At 31.3% G+C, this 19,683-nt stretch overlaps 1 protein-coding gene across 2 annotated transcripts in view; it reads left to right on the forward strand.

Moving 5' to 3' along the window:
- The window catches only part of LOC129989159 (uncharacterized), a 32,263-nt gene extending 14,338 nt beyond the window's left edge, over positions 1 to 17,925 (forward strand). For both annotated transcript variants that reach the window (XM_056097510.1, XM_056097508.1), the window contains exons 2-3: positions 10,809 to 10,920; positions 17,266 to 17,925. In XM_056097510.1, coding sequence (XP_055953485.1) covers positions 10,809 to 10,920; positions 17,266 to 17,396 — 243 coding nt within the window. In that variant the 3' untranslated portion in view covers positions 17,397 to 17,925. The remainder of the gene's footprint in view (positions 1 to 10,808; positions 10,921 to 17,265) is intronic.
- The last annotated feature ends 1,758 nt before the right edge of the window (positions 17,926 to 19,683 follow it).

Here is a 19,683-nt window from a genome sequence, read left to right on the forward strand (position 1 = left end):
ATTTGAAAATTTTTATTATTAAAATGGTTTATATTTGGGAGATTTCTTAATTCTTTTGCTATTAATATTTCTAAAGTTCAATAATTGCCATATATTTCTGAATTTCATTTTAATTCATACCATTTGGGGCTATCATTCGTTGTTTAAGAAAGTCATGTGCAGCCTATTTAGGAAACTATATTGTGCATCTTATTAAAGGAGGTGCATAATGTGCATTGTTTAAGGCTCAAAATATGTAAGTCCGCCAATGTTCAGAAGTCTGTCTAAATTCCTTTTTAGTTGTACTTTCTATTGCTTTTGTTACAGATTTCTGGAGTGAAAGCACTTATAAGTTTATGTTAATAACACATTTTTTTCTTCACTTCCAGAGTTTTCACGAAGTTTAAACAAAACTTCTCGACCTTGTCTTCATATTCCAGTGTTTTTACGACGCAGCCATCCCGTAATATAAACAACATCCATATAAAAACTAAACAGCGTGAGAGGCCCGCAAAAAGGGTGGCAAAAACTGGAAGAGTCAGAAACCAAAATCCAGAGATTTTTGTTGACCTTTAAGTTGGGGCTTTTAGAGGGAGGGATTCATAGATGTGAGAACCGAAATCCTTCGTCGTCACCCTCTATCAAATTGCGTAATGTGTTATTCTCGGTCCGAAATCGTTTGCTTTCGCCGAAGAAGGAGCGGGACCAGACTGACAGATAAATTAATTAGTGTCCTTAAAGAGGCTCGATTTGGGTACGGGAAATGCACCCCGCTATCGCTGTGCGGGAACAAGGAACGGCGTGGAGAGGCCCCAAATGTTTGTTGGGTACAATCTCATATTTTATCCGACTTTCATAAACAGATAATGAACTGTAAATGCCTGCATGACTCAGATCTCTTCGGAAAAAAGAAAATAGGCTTTAAAAAGTGTTTACCTTAAAAAAATTATAAGATAGGAATACTCCAGGGTGAATGGGGAGAAGGGCAGGACGATATCTTTGACCTCCTGTATCGTATTAATAAGTTAAGGAAAAAATAACTACCTCCTCCCCTCTCTTGAACTTAGTTTATGACCTCAACATGACATTTATATTATTTTTTTCAGTTATAATGATGAACCTTTTCTTAATTTTTTCCCCCAAGGTGTCTGGTCTGTAACTGGCACAAGTAAATATTGTTTGAAAAAAAATAATGGGCACAGATGCTAAAAAAATGCAGACATCTCTCTTTTAATTTTTTTTAAGGGAGCTTGAAATATCATGAACCTTTTTCAGATAATTATGTTATTTTTTCCTCTGTGAAATGTTAAGACTTGTGCCCTCATTCTAATCAAACAATTTTGCTCTTTCAAATCTTAATCATCAACAGCGATGTAAACTATCTGTTTTTTTAACACTGCAACAGTTTTTGTTAAATTATGTTTTATTTGCTCACTACAGAGGTCAAGCGATTCATAAAGCTGAAATTAATGCATCACACTTCAGTGAAAAGCCTCAAGATTTTGTAGTGAAAACGTTTTTTGTTAAATTCTAGAAAGAAATTTCAATAGAGAACCTGGAAAATGAAAGTTCATTCAATTAAACTCAAATAGAGAAATTTTTAAAATTTTAGCTGTTGAAGAAATATTCTTACATTTTTGTTAAAGAAATATTCTTACATTTACATTTTGTACATAAAAAATTCTCATGAAAAAGCTTTCATTAAAAGGCCTTTATTACGTAGAAAGTAATGCTTATATCAATAGATAAAACTTTTATTTCACGAATAATCGACAATTTTTAATATAGTGAATAAATCGAAATTTGTGTTAGAAATAAAGCAATGCTTTTAAACTTTTAAATAACTAAGCGTATTCTTCCGGCGGCAAGTAATAACTATTTCCACCAGCAATAATTAATCGTATGTGTGACCTAATCAATAAAATTGATTTTCTCAGCTGTTAAACTTGAATCGATTTTGCTGAATTGAATATTTTAAAAATTAGTTGTTAGATTTAAAAGATTAAAACTTTCATTATTCATTTTTTTCAATAACTTCGTAAGATTTCCATGATTATGCATTTGTCTTTCTAACTTGTCTTTCAAGTTATCTATGCCAGAATTGTATTTTCCACAGACCAGGTTTGGCGTAAAGCCAATTCATGCTCTCTCGCTCTCTCTTTTTTTTTCATACGAAATCCAAAATTCGTCTTCGCTTACTGAGTTAAACCAATCAATCGATATGCAAATATAAAGTTAAAATGAATAAAAAGCGAGTGAATAAAAGTAAATGAATAATTCTTACTTTTCCCATACTAATAATGAAATATTGTTAAAGTTCAAACAATAGAATACTAAGCGTAATAAAGCAAGTCTAGATTTTAATGTACCAGCATAATGACACTTTTTCTCCAGCAATAATTTGGAAGTGAAAGATGTTTTACTATCATTAATCTAATGCACATTATCTATCTATCTATCCATCCATCTATCTATCTATCTATCTATCTATCTATCTATCTATCTATATCTATATCTATATCTATATCTATATCTATATCTATATCTATATCTATATCTATCTATATATATACTTTCTCGCGTTGGCTTTCTATATATTTTAATGTCCTTTCATCTTGTATAGACAAATTTCGTATTTAGTAGTTTATCGGACATTCATTTTCTTCATTTTGTGGATATATACTTTGTAAACAAATTATCGTTGCGTTTCTTGATTCCACAATAATTAATTTGATAGTGAAGATTGTGGTCTGGGTGAAATGACTTGAAGACACATGTTGTCTTTTCTGGGGTTTATTGGTAACATCAACAACAAAAGGCACATGAATACGCCATAGTGTAGTAGACCTAGAGAACTACACATAAAATTTCTCGGGAGAGAGAGAGCGGAGATAACACTCCCCCTAGTACAGGAGTCCAGTTCGCTTCTGGTGGGAAAAAAAATATACTAGACAATAGGGAGACCACGTGATACATGATTGGCAGCTAGTTCCGCTCAGGAAGATCACGTGGTTAACTGAATTCTTAACATATATAGAATCTTATTCAGACGAAAATTTTTTGATGAATAAGTATTATTAAAGGTAAGAGAAAGATTAATTTTAAATATATGTAAATAAAAATCTAATTTTTATAGCTTTTACAGATTGAAATATTGCGTGTAAAAAATGTAAGTCTTTATGCGGAACTTAATTTTGTTCAAACGTTTTGAAGGAAAACATCTTGCACAGGTTCAAAGTTTTTGCAGCACTATTCTTTTCTGAGCCGAAAAGTAAAATCCGTGTTTGGTGTGTGCAAGTTATTTTTCCATTTTAAAGCGTGCCATTACTTTAATCGGTCGCAAAATGTTGATGTTTTCTAGCGATGAATTTAGTGACTGCTATTTGAAGAAAGGCATTCTTGCGACAATTAAAAAATTTGAAGAAATTCTATAATCGATGATATTTTAATGATATTTTTTTTTTTTTTTTTGCTTCCTACAGTTTTTTTCAATGATATCTTTTAAAATTATCAAAATGAAAGCAAATATAGAAATTTAAATTTAATTACGCACACGCAGAGGCAACGTGCTTGATATAAGAAAAATAATTAAAAATATAAGACGTTAAAGAAACGGCGGACTCTATTAAGCATTTTTGCGAATCTTTCGCTTAACAGTTATGAAATTGTTTATGCAAATTCATTGAAATAAATGCGTCAGAGATCTTTAAGGAAACTCGTTAAAGCTCGTTATTTTTTTTAATTAAAAAATGTTTTGATATTTCAGGCGAAGTAATTTTTTATTTTGTTCTATTATTTCTTCCTTATTACTTTATAAAAATTTGTTAAGGGCAAAACAGGATATTAAACATAAATTATTAGAAATATTTTAATCCGTACGTACTAAAATCACAAGAGAATTTTATGTTTTTCTGAACTAAAATTGATTTTTAACTGTTTAAAGAAATTCGCACCATAAAATACAAAATCCAAAATTTTTAAGACCAATTTTATGTAATTTTCTCAAAAATTAAGACGCATAGAGTATTTTAAAGATATTAAAATCTAATTGGAATGCCATTTTGAAAAAAAAGTCACTAAAATACATTACTCCAAGCCCTTCAAATATCGTTTGAAATATCATCCGAATCTTATTAAAATATCGTTTTGAAAAAAATTATTGAAATATATTTATTACTCTAAATCCTTCACATATCGTTTGGAATATCATCAGAATCTCATTGAAATATCGTTTTGAAAAATGCCTATTTAAATTATATTTATTACTCTAAGCACTTCAAATATCGTTTGGAATGTCGATGAACTTATATTAGAATATCGTTTAGGAAAAATTCTTGTATATAGAACATATTTAAGCCCTTTAAATATTCGTTTTATTGAATAATTAATTCATTTTATAATACTGTTTTAGTTTAATATAATAGTTGTTTTGATAGCTAAACATTAAAAAATAAATTTCGTATTCCCGTCATGCTTTCCTAATTTAAAAGTCCATAGTTCCCTTAATAGAATCAATAATGTAAAAACAAAATTAGGTTCTTTAAAGAATGTTGAATCCTATAATAACGACAGAAAATTTATTCAAAAGCATATTTATTCGAAGATTTAAAATTATCTATCTCGGATCGTCCGAATGTCTTTAATTAACATAATAGTAATGGCTTTGTACAAGCGTAGATAACCGCTCTTATCACCAGATATTTACCGCTAATTTCTTTTCACACGATCGTAGAAAATGATCTCCTGAGATGTAGAGAGAGCGAAAAACGATTTGTTTTCAACACTATCTTATCTTTGGACTCGCACGGTGCTTAAGAGCCTTTCGCGAACATGAGACCATTTAATCGTTTAATCCATCAATACAGAGGCACAAGCCAGATTCGCATTATTCTTAGTAAACAAGCTCCCAAACGCTGATGTCGTGGAAAATTAACACCTGAAAAATAAACAATCACTAATGCCATCAAGCTGTTTGCTGTTTCTAGTTTTCTTCTGCTAATAGTTTATTTTATTGGATAAGTTACCGTTTCGATATGAAACAAGGACAACTAGTTGTAGGTCTAATAATTTTGAATCAAGCTGAAGTCTAGAAAAATTAATACCTGAGATGGATAGCAAACAAATGTTTAAAGCAACTTTTTCCTGCTTTGGCCTTTCTGATAGTGATTGATATTATTGCCAAAGTGTCCCGTTAGGTGACTGACACCAAGTATTACCAAACAGCGTAGTTATGTGTTGATTTCGTTTCTCTAGAAGTTATTTATTTTGATAGATAAGCCTTCTATTTTGAAGTGATATCGTGATTATTACATGCAGATTGGGCATTAAGAAACAAGAATAGGTAGAGAAAAATGTGGTAGTGTTGCAGAAAAATGTGGTAGTGGTAGTGTTAAGTTACCGTTTCGATATGAAACAAGGACAACTAGGATTAGATCTGATTATTTTGAATCACGCTGAAGTCTAGAAAAATTAATACCTGAGATGAAGAGCAAACAAATGCTTAAAACAACTTTTTCCTGCTTTGGCCTTTCTGATAGTGATTGATATTATTGCCAAAGTGTCCCTTTAGGTGTCTGACACCAAATATTACCAAACAGCGTAGTTATGTGTTGATTTCGTTTCTCTAGAAGTTATTTATTTTGATAGATAAGCCTTCTATTTTAAAGTGATATCGGGACTATTACATGCAGATTGGGCATTAAGAAACAAGAACAGGCAGAGAAACCGGTGGGAATGTTTTCAAAACTTTCTCGCCTATTCTCATACAAAGATGTTGTTGTTGTTTCGTATGGCACTTGCCACGGACAAGCCCGCTGTACAAAGACAGCCGATTTAAGCCTAAGGTGGAGAGCCCCTTGTTCTTATCGTAGAGCCAACTTGGGCCAAGAGTACGACTTGACTACTCACGCATCACTTATTCGCTTGCACAACCCCTTTTTACAGGAAGGCACATTCACACATCCCACAGATAGAACCGGAAGAACAACCAAGCCCAAGCCAGGACACGAACCCGGGACGCCCAGATCACGAAGATGCGCTACCCCTATGCCAGGACACCGGCATATAAAGATGTTATTTCAGTGAACGCCTTGCTTGGCACTGGCATACAATAGTTGCGAATTATTAACCTTTGACTTGAATTTAGCACTTTTACTGAATCTATCGTGTCGTCCTTGGCGAGTTATTTGGCGATTAATCTCTGGCATGTGGTCAAAAGTATCCAACAATCAAATCTAGGTTTCAGAAGCATTCTTCCCAACCGATTGAAACAAAAATTTAACATCTGACTACACTTAAAGTCAAAACTTCACATACCAACTTTGATACATTTAAGTCATTGCATTTTTGAGTTATGGCATTTACATTCTTCTGAAAGTACAGACCGACAGACGATGAACTCCTTGTTGAACTTCACTCAAAACTTGAAAGGCATCTATACTAAAAATATTAAAGCTGTGTATCTAAATTTTACACATCTAGCTCTCTTAGTTTTGTAATTATCGTGTTAATTTATATTTGAACGACCGGACAGACAGATTTCCTCTGAATGGAATTTGCTCAAATAGAAATGATTAGTCAATTTCTATCAAATTTCATTTGATAGAAATCTTCAAATTTGGCTTTAAAAATATATACCAAATTTCACCCGTCTAACTCAAAGTAGTTTTGAGTTAATTTTGTCACAGACAGACGGATATTTTCCAAAAATGTGTTTTTCGAACTCAGAGAGGTTTCAAATGTGAAGAATCATCAAAATCTCGAGTTCGAATTTTTCGACGAATGCTGTAGTTTTTCGAAACTTGTATAAGAGAAAGTAAAAAATTAATACTTGAAGTGTAAGACTGGGTTCATCAAATGGTTGGAATGGTTGTTGCTTATTTTTTATCAGTGATTTGTTTCGAGGGATAATATAGAGCAAATATCATCATTTTGAACTATGTTAATTTATTGAGATATTAAAATCTGAAAAAATAAACCAAAGTGTCAAACTAACGGTTGGAAAAGTTATCTGTTATGTTTTTTTATAATTAATGGAGGTTCGTGGGGTAAAAAGTGAGATGTATAAAGAGTAAATAGGATCGTTTTGATCATGTTAATGTGAAATATTAAGATCTGAAAATATATGCTAAAGCGTCCTCAAATGATTGGAATGGCTGTTTGCTGTTTTTTCTTTTTGTTGATAGATTGTTTGTAGGGAAAAAACGAGGACTATAAAGGGCAGATATAATCATTTTGAACCATCTTAATGTACATTACGATCTAAGTGTCATTAACAGTTATCATTAGGATCTAAAGAATCATTTTGGCATGGCTGCCTAAAATGCCATATAACTTCTGTGTCTTATTTCATTCTAGTGCTATTAATAATGCATTTTCAAGATTTCCCTTCTTTATTCCGTAATAAAAATGCATAGCTTTATCTCAAAGTTGCCCTATTTCTGTTGATGTTGTTGATTCTAAGGGCACTTGTCATAGAGAAGCCCTCTGATTAAGTCAGCGATTTTAAGCCAAGAGAGCTTCTCTTGTTTTTCAGTAGCACCATTTAGGACCAAGAGCACGTCTTAACTACTCCCGCGTCACAACACTTTTTAAGGGGCTGACATCATTCATGCATTTCTTTCACTCATCTACATATCGTAATTTTGACCTGAATCAGAGAACGATTACCTCTGAACCAGTACCCCCAGTGGTATTACTCTGGCCCTGGAGGACTTTGTGACCGCAACAAATTTATGCGTGCTTCAGGTACCACACACACGGAGAGTCTTCGACCTGCGGGGTTCGACATGATTAATGAGAATTTGAATTCAATTTTATGGATTTGTGAAATAATCTTATTTATGCACTATCTTAAATGTAATATATTAATATGTATAAACTCGTGTTATTGAATCATCCTGCTTTTGGAATTTACTGACGTCGAATTATATTAGTGAACTGCGATAAAATGTAAAACATTCAACATTTCCTTCTCAACGTAAGAATTTTTATTTAAAGGGATGATATATTTATCAACTCTTCTTAAATATTTTTATCAACCAACATTCCTGGATGGGGTGGAATTGCTTCTTGATTTTATTCAGATTTCTAGAATAAAAAATTTATTTTTCATTATAAGAATGCCTATCTATAATAAAATGTTAGAGATTTTATTAATGCCCCCAAAATAAAAAATTTCACAGGCCTTGTGAAATACGAGGGAAAATGAAAAATCAATGGGACGTTTGCAATTTCTATTTGCAGGGTTTGATAACACTTATAGTATCCATATTGTATGAATTAATGCCGTTGGCAACATTTCTATGCAACGTATCATTCTTATTTCTGCTTAATCGTTGGAGTGTAGCAAATCGTTAAATATGGCAAGTCCATTGTCGATCTGCATCAAGGAGGAAATGAGGGCAGTGATGCGCTTTTTTGTTTGCAGAAAATGTTAAACCTGAGAAAATTATTCGTCGAATGCAAGCAATCAAATCCAAACGTCGTGGAAAAAAAGTGTCATTCTGCAGCAAAATAACTCCCTGACCATTTTGCTCATTGGACGCCGAAAATAAGAAAGGAGTTGGGATTCGAAATGCTGAAACACCGGCCATACATTCCAGACCTGATTCCATTTTTTTTTCATATGTTTGGACCATTGAAGAAAATGTTAAGGAGAATATGATTTCTAGCCGATGAAGAAGTCATTGATGCGGTGCAAAATGGGTTAGAGATACAACAGTAAAACTTTTTTGTTTCAGTTGGAATAAAAAAAAAAACTTGTGAAACTTTGAAAAAGTGCATTGAAGTTCAAGGTGGTTATAAATAAAAATAAATGTATGCTTCGGTTTCCTAACATTAGAATAAATGTACCTTTTCTCAAATGTCCCTTTACTTTTTGATTCTCCTTCGTACTTTTTGTGGTACTATTATGATGATTGTTTTTCATATGTCCTGCTCAATGTACAGATTTCCTGAACACATAATTTTTTTGTCATCTTATATTATGCCTTGGTTTTCTATAACATGTTTAGGTATTTAATAAATGCTCCAAAGGCAAAAGATGTGCCAATTTTTAAGAAACATCTTTTACAATGCAGCTCGATTTTGAAGTAACAAATGACTATTGTTTCTCATACATTTTGGGGGCAGAGTGCCTACATCTTTTACAATGCAGCTCGATTTTGAAGTAACAAATGACTATTGTTTCTCATACATTTTGGGGGCAGAGTGCCTACATCTTTTACAATGCAGCTGGATTTTGAAGTAACAAATGACTATTGTTTCTCATACATTTTGGGGGCAGACTGCCTACATCTTTTACAATGCAACTCGATTTTGAAGTAACAAATGACTATTGTTTGTCATACATTTTGGGGGCAGACTGCCTACAGATTTTCAGAATACAAATATTGTTTGACGTCCTATATCATACTTTCTATAAATTGTTTGAGCATTATATGGAATAACAAGTAGGTTTATTTTGGATTTTTATAAATACCTCTTCCCCGAGCCAAGAGTTAACTGATGTTAGGTATTAGACAAAATATTTCTTTTCAAGCTTTATAGTAGTATTTCTTACAATAAATGAGTCATTGCTCTTTCTAGAGATTGCTAGATATGATGTGAGCAATCTATCAAAATATAAAATTTCTTTAAATTTATTTGTATACTTGAAAAATGGTTCATTTTGGTATAATGCTGATAAATTTGCTTTTTTCACTTCATGCTATTATTTATAGTAGCTAACAGGCACTTCGAATCCTTTTCTATTTTGTCAGTGTTTCAGTGGTGGCTTCTGTATTTCCAAGTATAAAATTTTTTTTAAATTGCACTTCACATCAGAATTTAAGTTATTTATGATAAAGTACTCATATAAAAAGGCAAAAAACTGTTTTAAAGTTAATATAAATATTTTTTTATTAATTTGCATTAATCTACCCCTTTTTTACAAAATCTGCTTTTATTCATTTTTAGGTTTTAAATTACAGTCGAATTTAACTTTAAACGCATACTTATCTGAAGATAATTTCAATTTTAATGAATTGAATGTGAACATATTCATATTTTTCAAAAATGAATGGTAATTTAAGAGCGCCCATATTTTAGGGAAATGGATGGAATGTAAACACTCCCAGCTGCAAAGAAAAATATTTTCCTGTGATCCCGAGATTCAAAATTATAGTAACAGCTGAGCTGCTTAAAATAAACAAATAAAAATTCACTAGATAAATTTTTCATTCAACCACTTTTTAATTTAAAGTTTCAAATTTTAAAAAAATGATAAGTGCGAATAAAATATCATAAAAATGGTAAAGAATGAGAAGTTCTGTAAATAAGATGGCAATAATGTGCAAGGTTGTTTGGAAATAAAACACCAAATTTTGGATATATAGACTCTTAATAAATATGTTGATTTATATTACGCAAATACATCAAATACATCGACTATTTTTTATTATTTAGCAAAATATTGAATCTTTAGACTCTTTCTATTCTTTTAAAGAAAATTAATTTAATTGCTTCAATTGAAAATTACTATCTATCTACCCTTATCTCCTAAAATAATTGTAAATAATCATTACGTACCATTGTATCAGATAATGTAGAATATGTAGATAATCACTTCACTTACGGTTTTCTAATTTATTCAGTCAATTTTATTAAACTTTTAAAATTAGTTGAAACTTTCAATTGATATTAATTAATAAGTAAACTGGAAATTACCTCAATAAAATGATTTAATGAATTAGTGTTCCATCAGAGATCTTTTATCAACGATGAAGTAATTGTGATATCTCCATTTTATTGTTGCATCCCTTTATGAATCCTGTTTTTTGTCATTTCAGATAGCCATCATCTTGCTGTGCATCGTCGGCAGCCTCAGAGCGCACTCCATCAGTTTAGATCAGAAGTTGTGCGGTGCTGAACTACCCGCAGCTGTTCACCTCCTTTGCAGAGGTAAGGCTTACTTGAAAGTATTTAATGATATTATTTTGACGCATAATTTAAAAAATATATATATTTTAAGCATATTTTCTAGCAACACAATAATATTTTCCAACTATTATATTTAACACAATGCATAGTGAGTGTGGTGCGACTTTCTACTGAACAGCCCAGTTTTTAAAGACGATATTTTTAATCTGCACAAACACAGCTACACTACAAAATTTACAAAACACACACACACACACACACACACACACACACACACACACACACACACACACACACACACACAAAGACAAGTAAGTTAAAGTAAACAGTGGTGGAGGGATTCCACCATTTCCAACCGAAAGCATTTGGTGTTAGCGCAAGGGTTGCGCATAGAAAAAAACCCGACCTCTGGATGCAGGTCTCCCGTTCAACTGCTCGTCTGTAAACGCCACGAGGGGGAGCTCTCTGCTCAAGAAGGAAAAGAGGTGATACAAATGTAAAAATAAAATTTAACCTACATGAGCGCTTTATACTTAAATGGGAAAAAAAATCTCTTTTTATTAACATGTTACCGTCCCGTTGGCAAAAACTCAAATTAAGAGATTAAGTTAATTCTCACTGCAAATTAAACTTAGATAAAGTATAATTTTTAGCACGTGTCTATATGAAATGAAATAAATTTGAAACATGGTAATTTTTAAAATAATATATGGAAGGAAAAAGTTTCTGTGATTTTAAAAATGTCTATATTATCTATCAATGAGGCAAACATGGTTGAATATATGCAGTATATCTATTGTATTCTAGCCCAATAGCTAATTTCTAAACCGTTAGTAATAGACATACACATCTAATAAGAAAAATAATCTAAATGAAATAAATAGTTATATTTATGTAGATTTAATCAACAAATATTCTGATGAATTACAGAATTCAATTTTGTTTACAGATCCTTGGTCCAATGAACCTCGTTGATTAAAATATTCATAAGACAAAAATAAAATTATTTATTTTTATTTTTGACAAAAATTGATATGCATAATGAAATTCTGCATATCGCTATTTTATGAAAAGACGTAATTTTAGACCACATGACTAACTTGAGAAAAATATACCTATCAATGCAGAGTTTCTCCAAGGCTGATTGGGCTAAAATAATGTTGATTACTTAAAATGGTGATATTCAAAAAGCTTAAACCACGGAGGGCCACCTCGAAAAGAGGATGAGATGCTTCCGATATGGTTGGATCTCGCCACCCTGGAGGGTGCGCAAAAAGGTGAGGGGATCTGTCTCCACCATAGAGCTGAGATACTAATAGAGGGAGTGCAACCCTACTTTGGTGTAGGACAAGATAAAATCACGTGACTTTGGGACAGAATTTGTGTTCACTGTAACCGCATTCTCTGTTCCCCATTATATTTCAATGGCAGATTTTTTCTCGCTTTTAACTGTTGGATTTTAAAACTTATTTAAGCCATGGTTAACTATTGCTGTGCAATTGGATACATAGAAAAAGCTTCTAAGGATAGTTCTGTATCATTTCACAGGTATGTACAATAAACATATTCTGTTTATATCCGTTTTAAGTCAATTTAAAATTTCGTAACCTCCATCACTCAGTGATTTTGGTGTTAAAACTGAATAATATTTCATAGTTTGGTTTAGTTATTGTATTAAATTTATTTAATTTGTTATTAAGCTTCATTTAAACTGATATAACTGCATTATATTTTGTTACTTGCTTTATTTTAATCTCGAATGTGTTGCGAATGTGTTTAATCTCGAATGTTTCTCGAATGTGTTTAATCTCGAAGTGCTTGGCTGCAAGCTTGGCGTGATTTTTTCTCGCCAATACAAGTGTTTACATAAAAACACTATTGGTAATTGGTATTGGTAATGATAAAAAAAACACTATTGACCGATTAATAATTGTGTATTTATTTTAGTGTAAATAAAGTTCCTTATTATTTCCAATATGTTTTTTTTTACCATAAATATTTGAATCGTATTACACCGTAAAAGATATTAAATCATCATTGTGAATGAAATCGTGAAACTAAAACGTTTTATTGAAAATATTATATAGTAAAATTTCATAAATATGCTAGTAGTAATTGCATGTTTTTATAAATTTTAATTAAGATCTAATAAGAAACAAGTGGATATTCTAAAGATAAACTATTAAAGAAAGAAATGCTATCTTTACAGATAAAAATTTTGTCTGAATGTTAACTTTATTAATAACTTGTGGTATGCACATACCCTAAAATCACCGTTTTCGTAAAAAATTTCGAATTTCCTTATTATTTTGTATTAAATCAACACATTTAAGATTCCAAAAATGGTTTAATTTTGTTTCTGCGTTAGTTAGAAGCAAAGTTACCGCCAACACTATAAACCAGAAGCGAAATATTTAAAACTGATATTAACAAGGAGAAGGCACGAGGTTTAAAATTGAGTTCGGAATGAGATTTTGTATAATGATAGTACACATTTAGAATGTTTATTAATGAAAATATTAAAACTCAATAGTCAACCGTAAAACTTTCAAATTAGCTTATATACTAATAATGGGTTACCAGAACGAGCGCTTGAGTAGTGTAGTGGTTAGGGCACTGGCGTAGCATTCTGGAAACTTGGGTTCGATTCTGAACTAGAGTTTTTTTTTTCTTTCTAAATTATTTCAAAATAATTTAAAAGTTTTAATTAATATCTTTTTCATTTTTTTATGCAAAAATAAATATTATTCAGAATATTCAAGGAAAAAAAAAAGACCTGGGTCACTTTTATAATCTGTTTTTATTATAAAAAGTTTTTTTTTATCTGCATGAGATAATGATAAAAGTATTTGAACATGTAATGTAAAATTAAAAGATGTTGTGGGGGAAAGAAAAGAAATAAAATGTTTACTTAAAGAAGAAAAATACTCACTTTTAATTAATGCACAAAAACAAAGTAAAAAAGTAAACATAATTTAAATCAATAAACTCGGCTACTGATGTAAAAAAGAAAACATTATTTTCGAAACCAGTTTGTTTAGTTTTCAAAGATATATATATATATATATATATATATATATATATATATATATATATATATATATATATATATATATATTATTTAGAAAATGTTAATCGGAAATGAAAACCGACCGGACCCAATGCCGGGAAACAAAACGTTGCGCGGCAGTTTTTGAGTATGCCATGATTTGCGATATGGCGCCAAAAAAGGCAGATTTCTCACACGTGACTTCGCTCATGTTGCGTACACTTGTTTAGACTAGAAACAAGCGACTAGCTTCCTCCATTTTTATCAGCTCTATGGTCTCCACCCATCAATGAGGGGACGTACTTCCTTTGGGAAGGATTGTACCGTGGCAGGTGATGGCCCTTAGGACTCTACCACAGTTCCCGCCAACGTTGCTGTTGCGGCAGTCCGGTCATTCAATATTCTTTATCCGTGTGCCTTCGGGTGGGTCGGAGAGTCAGTGATATGATATGACTATTCAAAAAGTTTTATATTTGGCCATATTTGCTCATAGAATATTCAAATGTATTTTGATTTAAAAGTTAGAATGTTAAAATATTTTGCTGCATGTGATTAATAGGATTTAGGGACAAAATAAAATTTTGATTTCATAATTTTTTCAGAAGTATACTTATTGACTGAGAAAAAGTATTATAACTGATGTCATTTAATCATTTTGAAATGATTACTGAAAACTGAGTTTTATGGAAAAGATTAGAGATAATAAATAGAGATTTTTATAGAATAATCCTTTGAAATTTTGTATAAATCCTTAACGATATTCCGTAGTACAATATTGTTTTGCGATGCCGAACGATTCTCTTTTCTGTTCTCATATGATTAAAAAAAATGTTTGGTTTCAATAAAAAAAAGGTTTCGTATTAATTGAATATTAATTACTTCCGTTTCAAATAAAAGTTAAACTTTTAGAGAAGAGGACAAAAAATGAGGTGAATTCATAGTACAATCAACAGAAGAATGTGAGGCGTCTATAATAGTATGAATAAAATAACTCTCAAGACTTAAAGCTTAAAAATATTTTGCTGAGGAGGCAACCAATACCAAGTTAAATAAAATATTTAATTGAAAATTTTAGCTACCATTAATCTCGCTAAACATATGGTAGTCAAAAGTGGCTTAGTATTAATTATAGATGATTTTGGAAAAGATACTCGCAGTGACGGGTTTAAACATATTGTTACGGTTCTAAGCACTGTGTATGATGAGGCTTCTCTTTTAATAAACTGGTCAATTTAGAATCTCATTTTTAATTTCCACAGCTTGTTAATAATTTATCTTAAGTTATTTTTTTATTTCATTAATTTTATAGAGGAATTTATTTATTTATTATGCCCCAAGATGGCGCAGCATCTCCATCTGCACAAAATGTCTTTGAAGTAGTTGCTCATATAAATGTTGTTATAACTAAGTGAACATAATGAAACTTATAAGAACTTTTCTAATTGTACTTTATAATCTTTTAATATTATACTAATATTTAGTAATGAACATAATTTGTATTTTTTACAATTTAATTTATTTAGCAATTTAAAAAATGGAGTTTGTGACCTCTATGCGGCTAAACGGCCGTGGGCATTGTCTAGTCGGAGATACGTCGCTGGATTTTGACAAATTTTTAGTTAATTTGACTAATTTCTTATTTTTAAAGATAATAATTTTGTAACCGATTTCCTTCTTCAGGCTTTCTTGAGCAATCAGTTTTAAAATAATGTGCTGCCATCTGTTATCGAAATCTGGACAATGTTTTATGCGATACGTGAAAGATCATAAAAGTAGCACATTTAATGTTCTTGATAGTTTAACGCTTAAAAACAGTTTGTTGTTTGAATAATGGACGTGAAGTTATATTTAAGAGATTTAATTGAAATTAATATCGTCAAGGAATCAGATAGTTCTCTAAAGGTTTCTACTTTTCAATAAAAACGGATTCTTTAATTGTGTTTTAAAGTTCGGCATTACTGAATGTGGGAAAATATTCTTTTAAGATTATTAATAATAAATTCCTGTGGAAATCTGAAACAAACAGCAAAAAAATCTTTTATATTCGCAAATTTTCTTATAAGAAGTTTGATAACTAATAAAAAAGTGTATTAAATTGTCAATAAATGGAAATACTTGAGGCTTATTTTTATAATTTCAAATAAACTTTGGAAGTCCTTATTGAAAGAAAAGGAACAAAGATTTAGCTTTAAGTGTCTAATATTTTTATTATCACAGGTGATTATGATGTAAATCAATTGGAATAATGGGAGTTCTCACTATATGATATTCAAATCACCTTATTTATCATGCATCAGATTTCCTTTGCCGACATGAATGATTCGCTGACCTGATTGAAAAAAAAAACACACACATCACATATCATCTTTTGTTTTGTGGCTGCTATAAGAAACTTAACTATCAGACTAATTCTTTTATATCAGAATTTTCTTAATAGGCTTTACAATAAACTAGAGAAATCCCAAAATTCTACCATGTGGAAAAATGCCGAAAAAATATAAAGCCTCTCTCATTTTCGATTCCATATAGCGGTTTTATATATTAAAAATTAAGATGCATTCATTTGTAAGCAATAAATTGTATCTTGGAAAATGTTTCATTTAGTTTGTAAATGGCTATCATATTTCTTTCTTGACATTCCCAAGCGTTTTCCACTGATGTGATATTTCTTGGATCATTCCTCAATGGGTTGTTTATTTTTACGTGATAATCGTCAACTGCGTAGTATGCAGTTTAATATGGCACTCCATAACGCATGTCACATTTGCTTCTTCAAGTATTATGTCCTCACATATCGTAATGGCGTGAAGCTAGATAGTAGATACCATAAAGTATGGCATTTACCATCATTAAAGCAGCATTATATCACACTCAATGAGTTCAATTTATCCTCGCGTGATATTCGTGAAATGCGTAGCATTCAATTTAATATGGCCCTCCATTAAGCATCTTGCGTTTTCTACTTCAAGTATTATGTCATCACATATCGGATTGGTCATATGATTGGCATGTGGTCAGATTGATAACATGAGCTGTGACATTCACCGCATAAGCTTGAAAACAAAATCATTTCCCACTCATCAGGATGAATTCATCCTGAAGTGATGCGCCTCAAATGCGCAGCTTTCAAAATCCATTACGCTTATCGCATTTGCCGCTTGAAACCTAATGTCTCCATAGACATCAATTACATAAGTTAGATCGATAGCATGAGAAATTGCATTCACCATAATAGTGGATCGTCATCCAAATGGTTCCATTATATAATCTTCTTATAAATCCACGGGAAAAAAATTAACAATTCATTTTCTTTTCAGGCGAATTCGACACCAATGCAGTGTTCACCGAGGCCAGAATCGCCAAGGAACTTTCTGCCAAATGCTGTTCATCTCCCTGCAACACGGAAACTCTCTTGTCTTTCTGCCACCACCTCGCTCAAGAAAACTGATGTTTTTCTCATAAAATCCAAACCACACCAGTGCAACTTTCTCTTTGTTTGAAACCTTTGTTTGCACTTGGCCATTTCAGTAAGATATCTTCAGTGTAGTAAGTAGATGCTGTTCTGTAGGAATCACACTTCTTTGGTGTGTTCGCTTGACGTGATTGTGTTCAAAGCGCTTGTAGTAGGCAGGTGTCGTTCGTGTTTCTTTATTGTGCCATATCTGATTTTGAATTCGAGGAGTTTGGAATACATCGTCTGTATGAACATAAACTGTTTATTTTTAGTTGTTAGTTAGTAGCATGTGCTTATTGTATGTTTTCGGAGCATTGATGCTATTATTTTGTCTTGTGTTAGTAGATAGATTCTTTATGTAACAATTAATAAAAAAATATTTTTATTAGTTTTATTCTACTATTACAATTTTCTCATTTTTATTGGATTGGATGATTTTTGATATTTTTTAAAGTAAAATCGGACGAATTTTACCATGTGTATTTTTATATTTTAAATAAAATAAATTTAATATAATTTTTTATTGTTGTAATTTTTTGCATTTAATGACATTTTTTTTTATCAAGAATTTGGTGAAATCTGGTCACATGTCACAAACAATAAAAATTAGCAGCATCTTTTCGGAAAAAATACTCATGAAAAATGTCATAGTTTTTTTCTTCTGATTAGTCACATTACAAGTGTAAAAAAACTAACTATCTTGGTCCCTTTCAGAGATTCTTGTATTTTTTCCCAATTTATGACACACAAGATAATTAGAAAAATTATTATATATTGAAAAGTGTGCATGAAAAGGATGAATATATATATATATAATTGATTTCAACTATCGAAATTTTTTCATTCCATGGTCTATGGTTTACCTATACTATTTAATAATTCCCCGGAGGAATTCTAATAATTCTCGGTATGAGGATGGTGGTTGGTTCATGGTGGTGATTGGTTCTTGCCACCTTGGAGAGTACATGAAAAGTTGGGGGCATCTCCTGCCATCGATGACGGACGGGAAGGGTTGTTCCGTGGTCGGTGATAGCCCTTAGGACTCAATTAGGACACAGTTCCCGCCGGTGCTGCTGTTTATTTAGTTTAATACTAAATCCGGTGTTGCTGTTGATTTTTGTTTAAAACTAAATGATCGGTCCGATCATTTAGTATCATTTAATCCGTGTGCTTTCGGGCGGGTCGAAGAGTCAGTGATATGACTATACTATTTAATTATGCGTACTACCAAATACCAACTAACAACTATACGTATTACCAACTACCAACTCAATTACCAAATAATTTTGGTAAATGTGAGGGAAATTCTTGAACTTTTTATTATGAACCGTGGTGATTCAATAGGGGAACACCCGAAATAGCACTGAAATGATAACTTGGTACTCCTTTTTAATTCAAGTAACAACGTTATTTAAAAAAAAAACAGTATTGATTATCACTTTTTAAAATTTTTCATGCACTTGGGTAAACAGGAGATAAATTTAGCTGCATTTCATAATCTTAAACAATTTCTGATTACACATAAAGTAGTAGTCTAGTCCTATTAGTGACTGATTCATCACTGACTGGTCACATGACTAGCTATTCCCATTGCTTGTAGATACTTGATTGACTGACTTCAAAGATGATATTGGATGTATGCATAATGTATACAAAAAATATCATTAAATTGATTTAGCTTTTTTCTTATAGGATACTTAACAAAACACAGTCTTAATTTGGGTATTTTATATTGCCAACATACTTTTTAATTAAAAATGCATTCTCAATTTATTTTATAGAATATTTTATCATATTAAGTTAATAAATGATTTTCAGAAATTTTAAACATAGGAAGGAAAGAAAAATCTTTTCACAACAGAAGCATTGAGATGAAGAATTTTTTAAAAATAAAAATATGGTTTCTTTTTAGAATTTACTAGACTTCTTTGAAATCATACAAAGCCATAGACTTCACACGCGTGTAATATATGCCATAAAATCAACTATGGAATAAAAGAACTCTCGGTCGTGGTTTTATGTGCATAACAACATTTCCAGCCAATATTTTAATGTCTTCTTGACTTCTGAGTTAATAAATAATTTGCATGCATACCGGAAGCAAACCGTATCTACGCCATCTTTGACCACTTGGAATAGCAAAATCTTGCTAAAAATGATAGTTATTTGATCACTGAGAAATATGATTTCTCAATTAAATTTTTAATGAAATTCTTTCGTAAAAAGATAAGATTTTTATCAAAACTAGCTCCTAATTTGAGGAAATGAATAACAGTTCACG

This window comes from Argiope bruennichi, chromosome 10, assembly GCF_947563725.1.
Source record: "Argiope bruennichi chromosome 10, qqArgBrue1.1, whole genome shotgun sequence".
In the NCBI taxonomy this organism is placed as follows: Eukaryota; Metazoa; Arthropoda; class Arachnida; order Araneae; family Araneidae; genus Argiope; species Argiope bruennichi.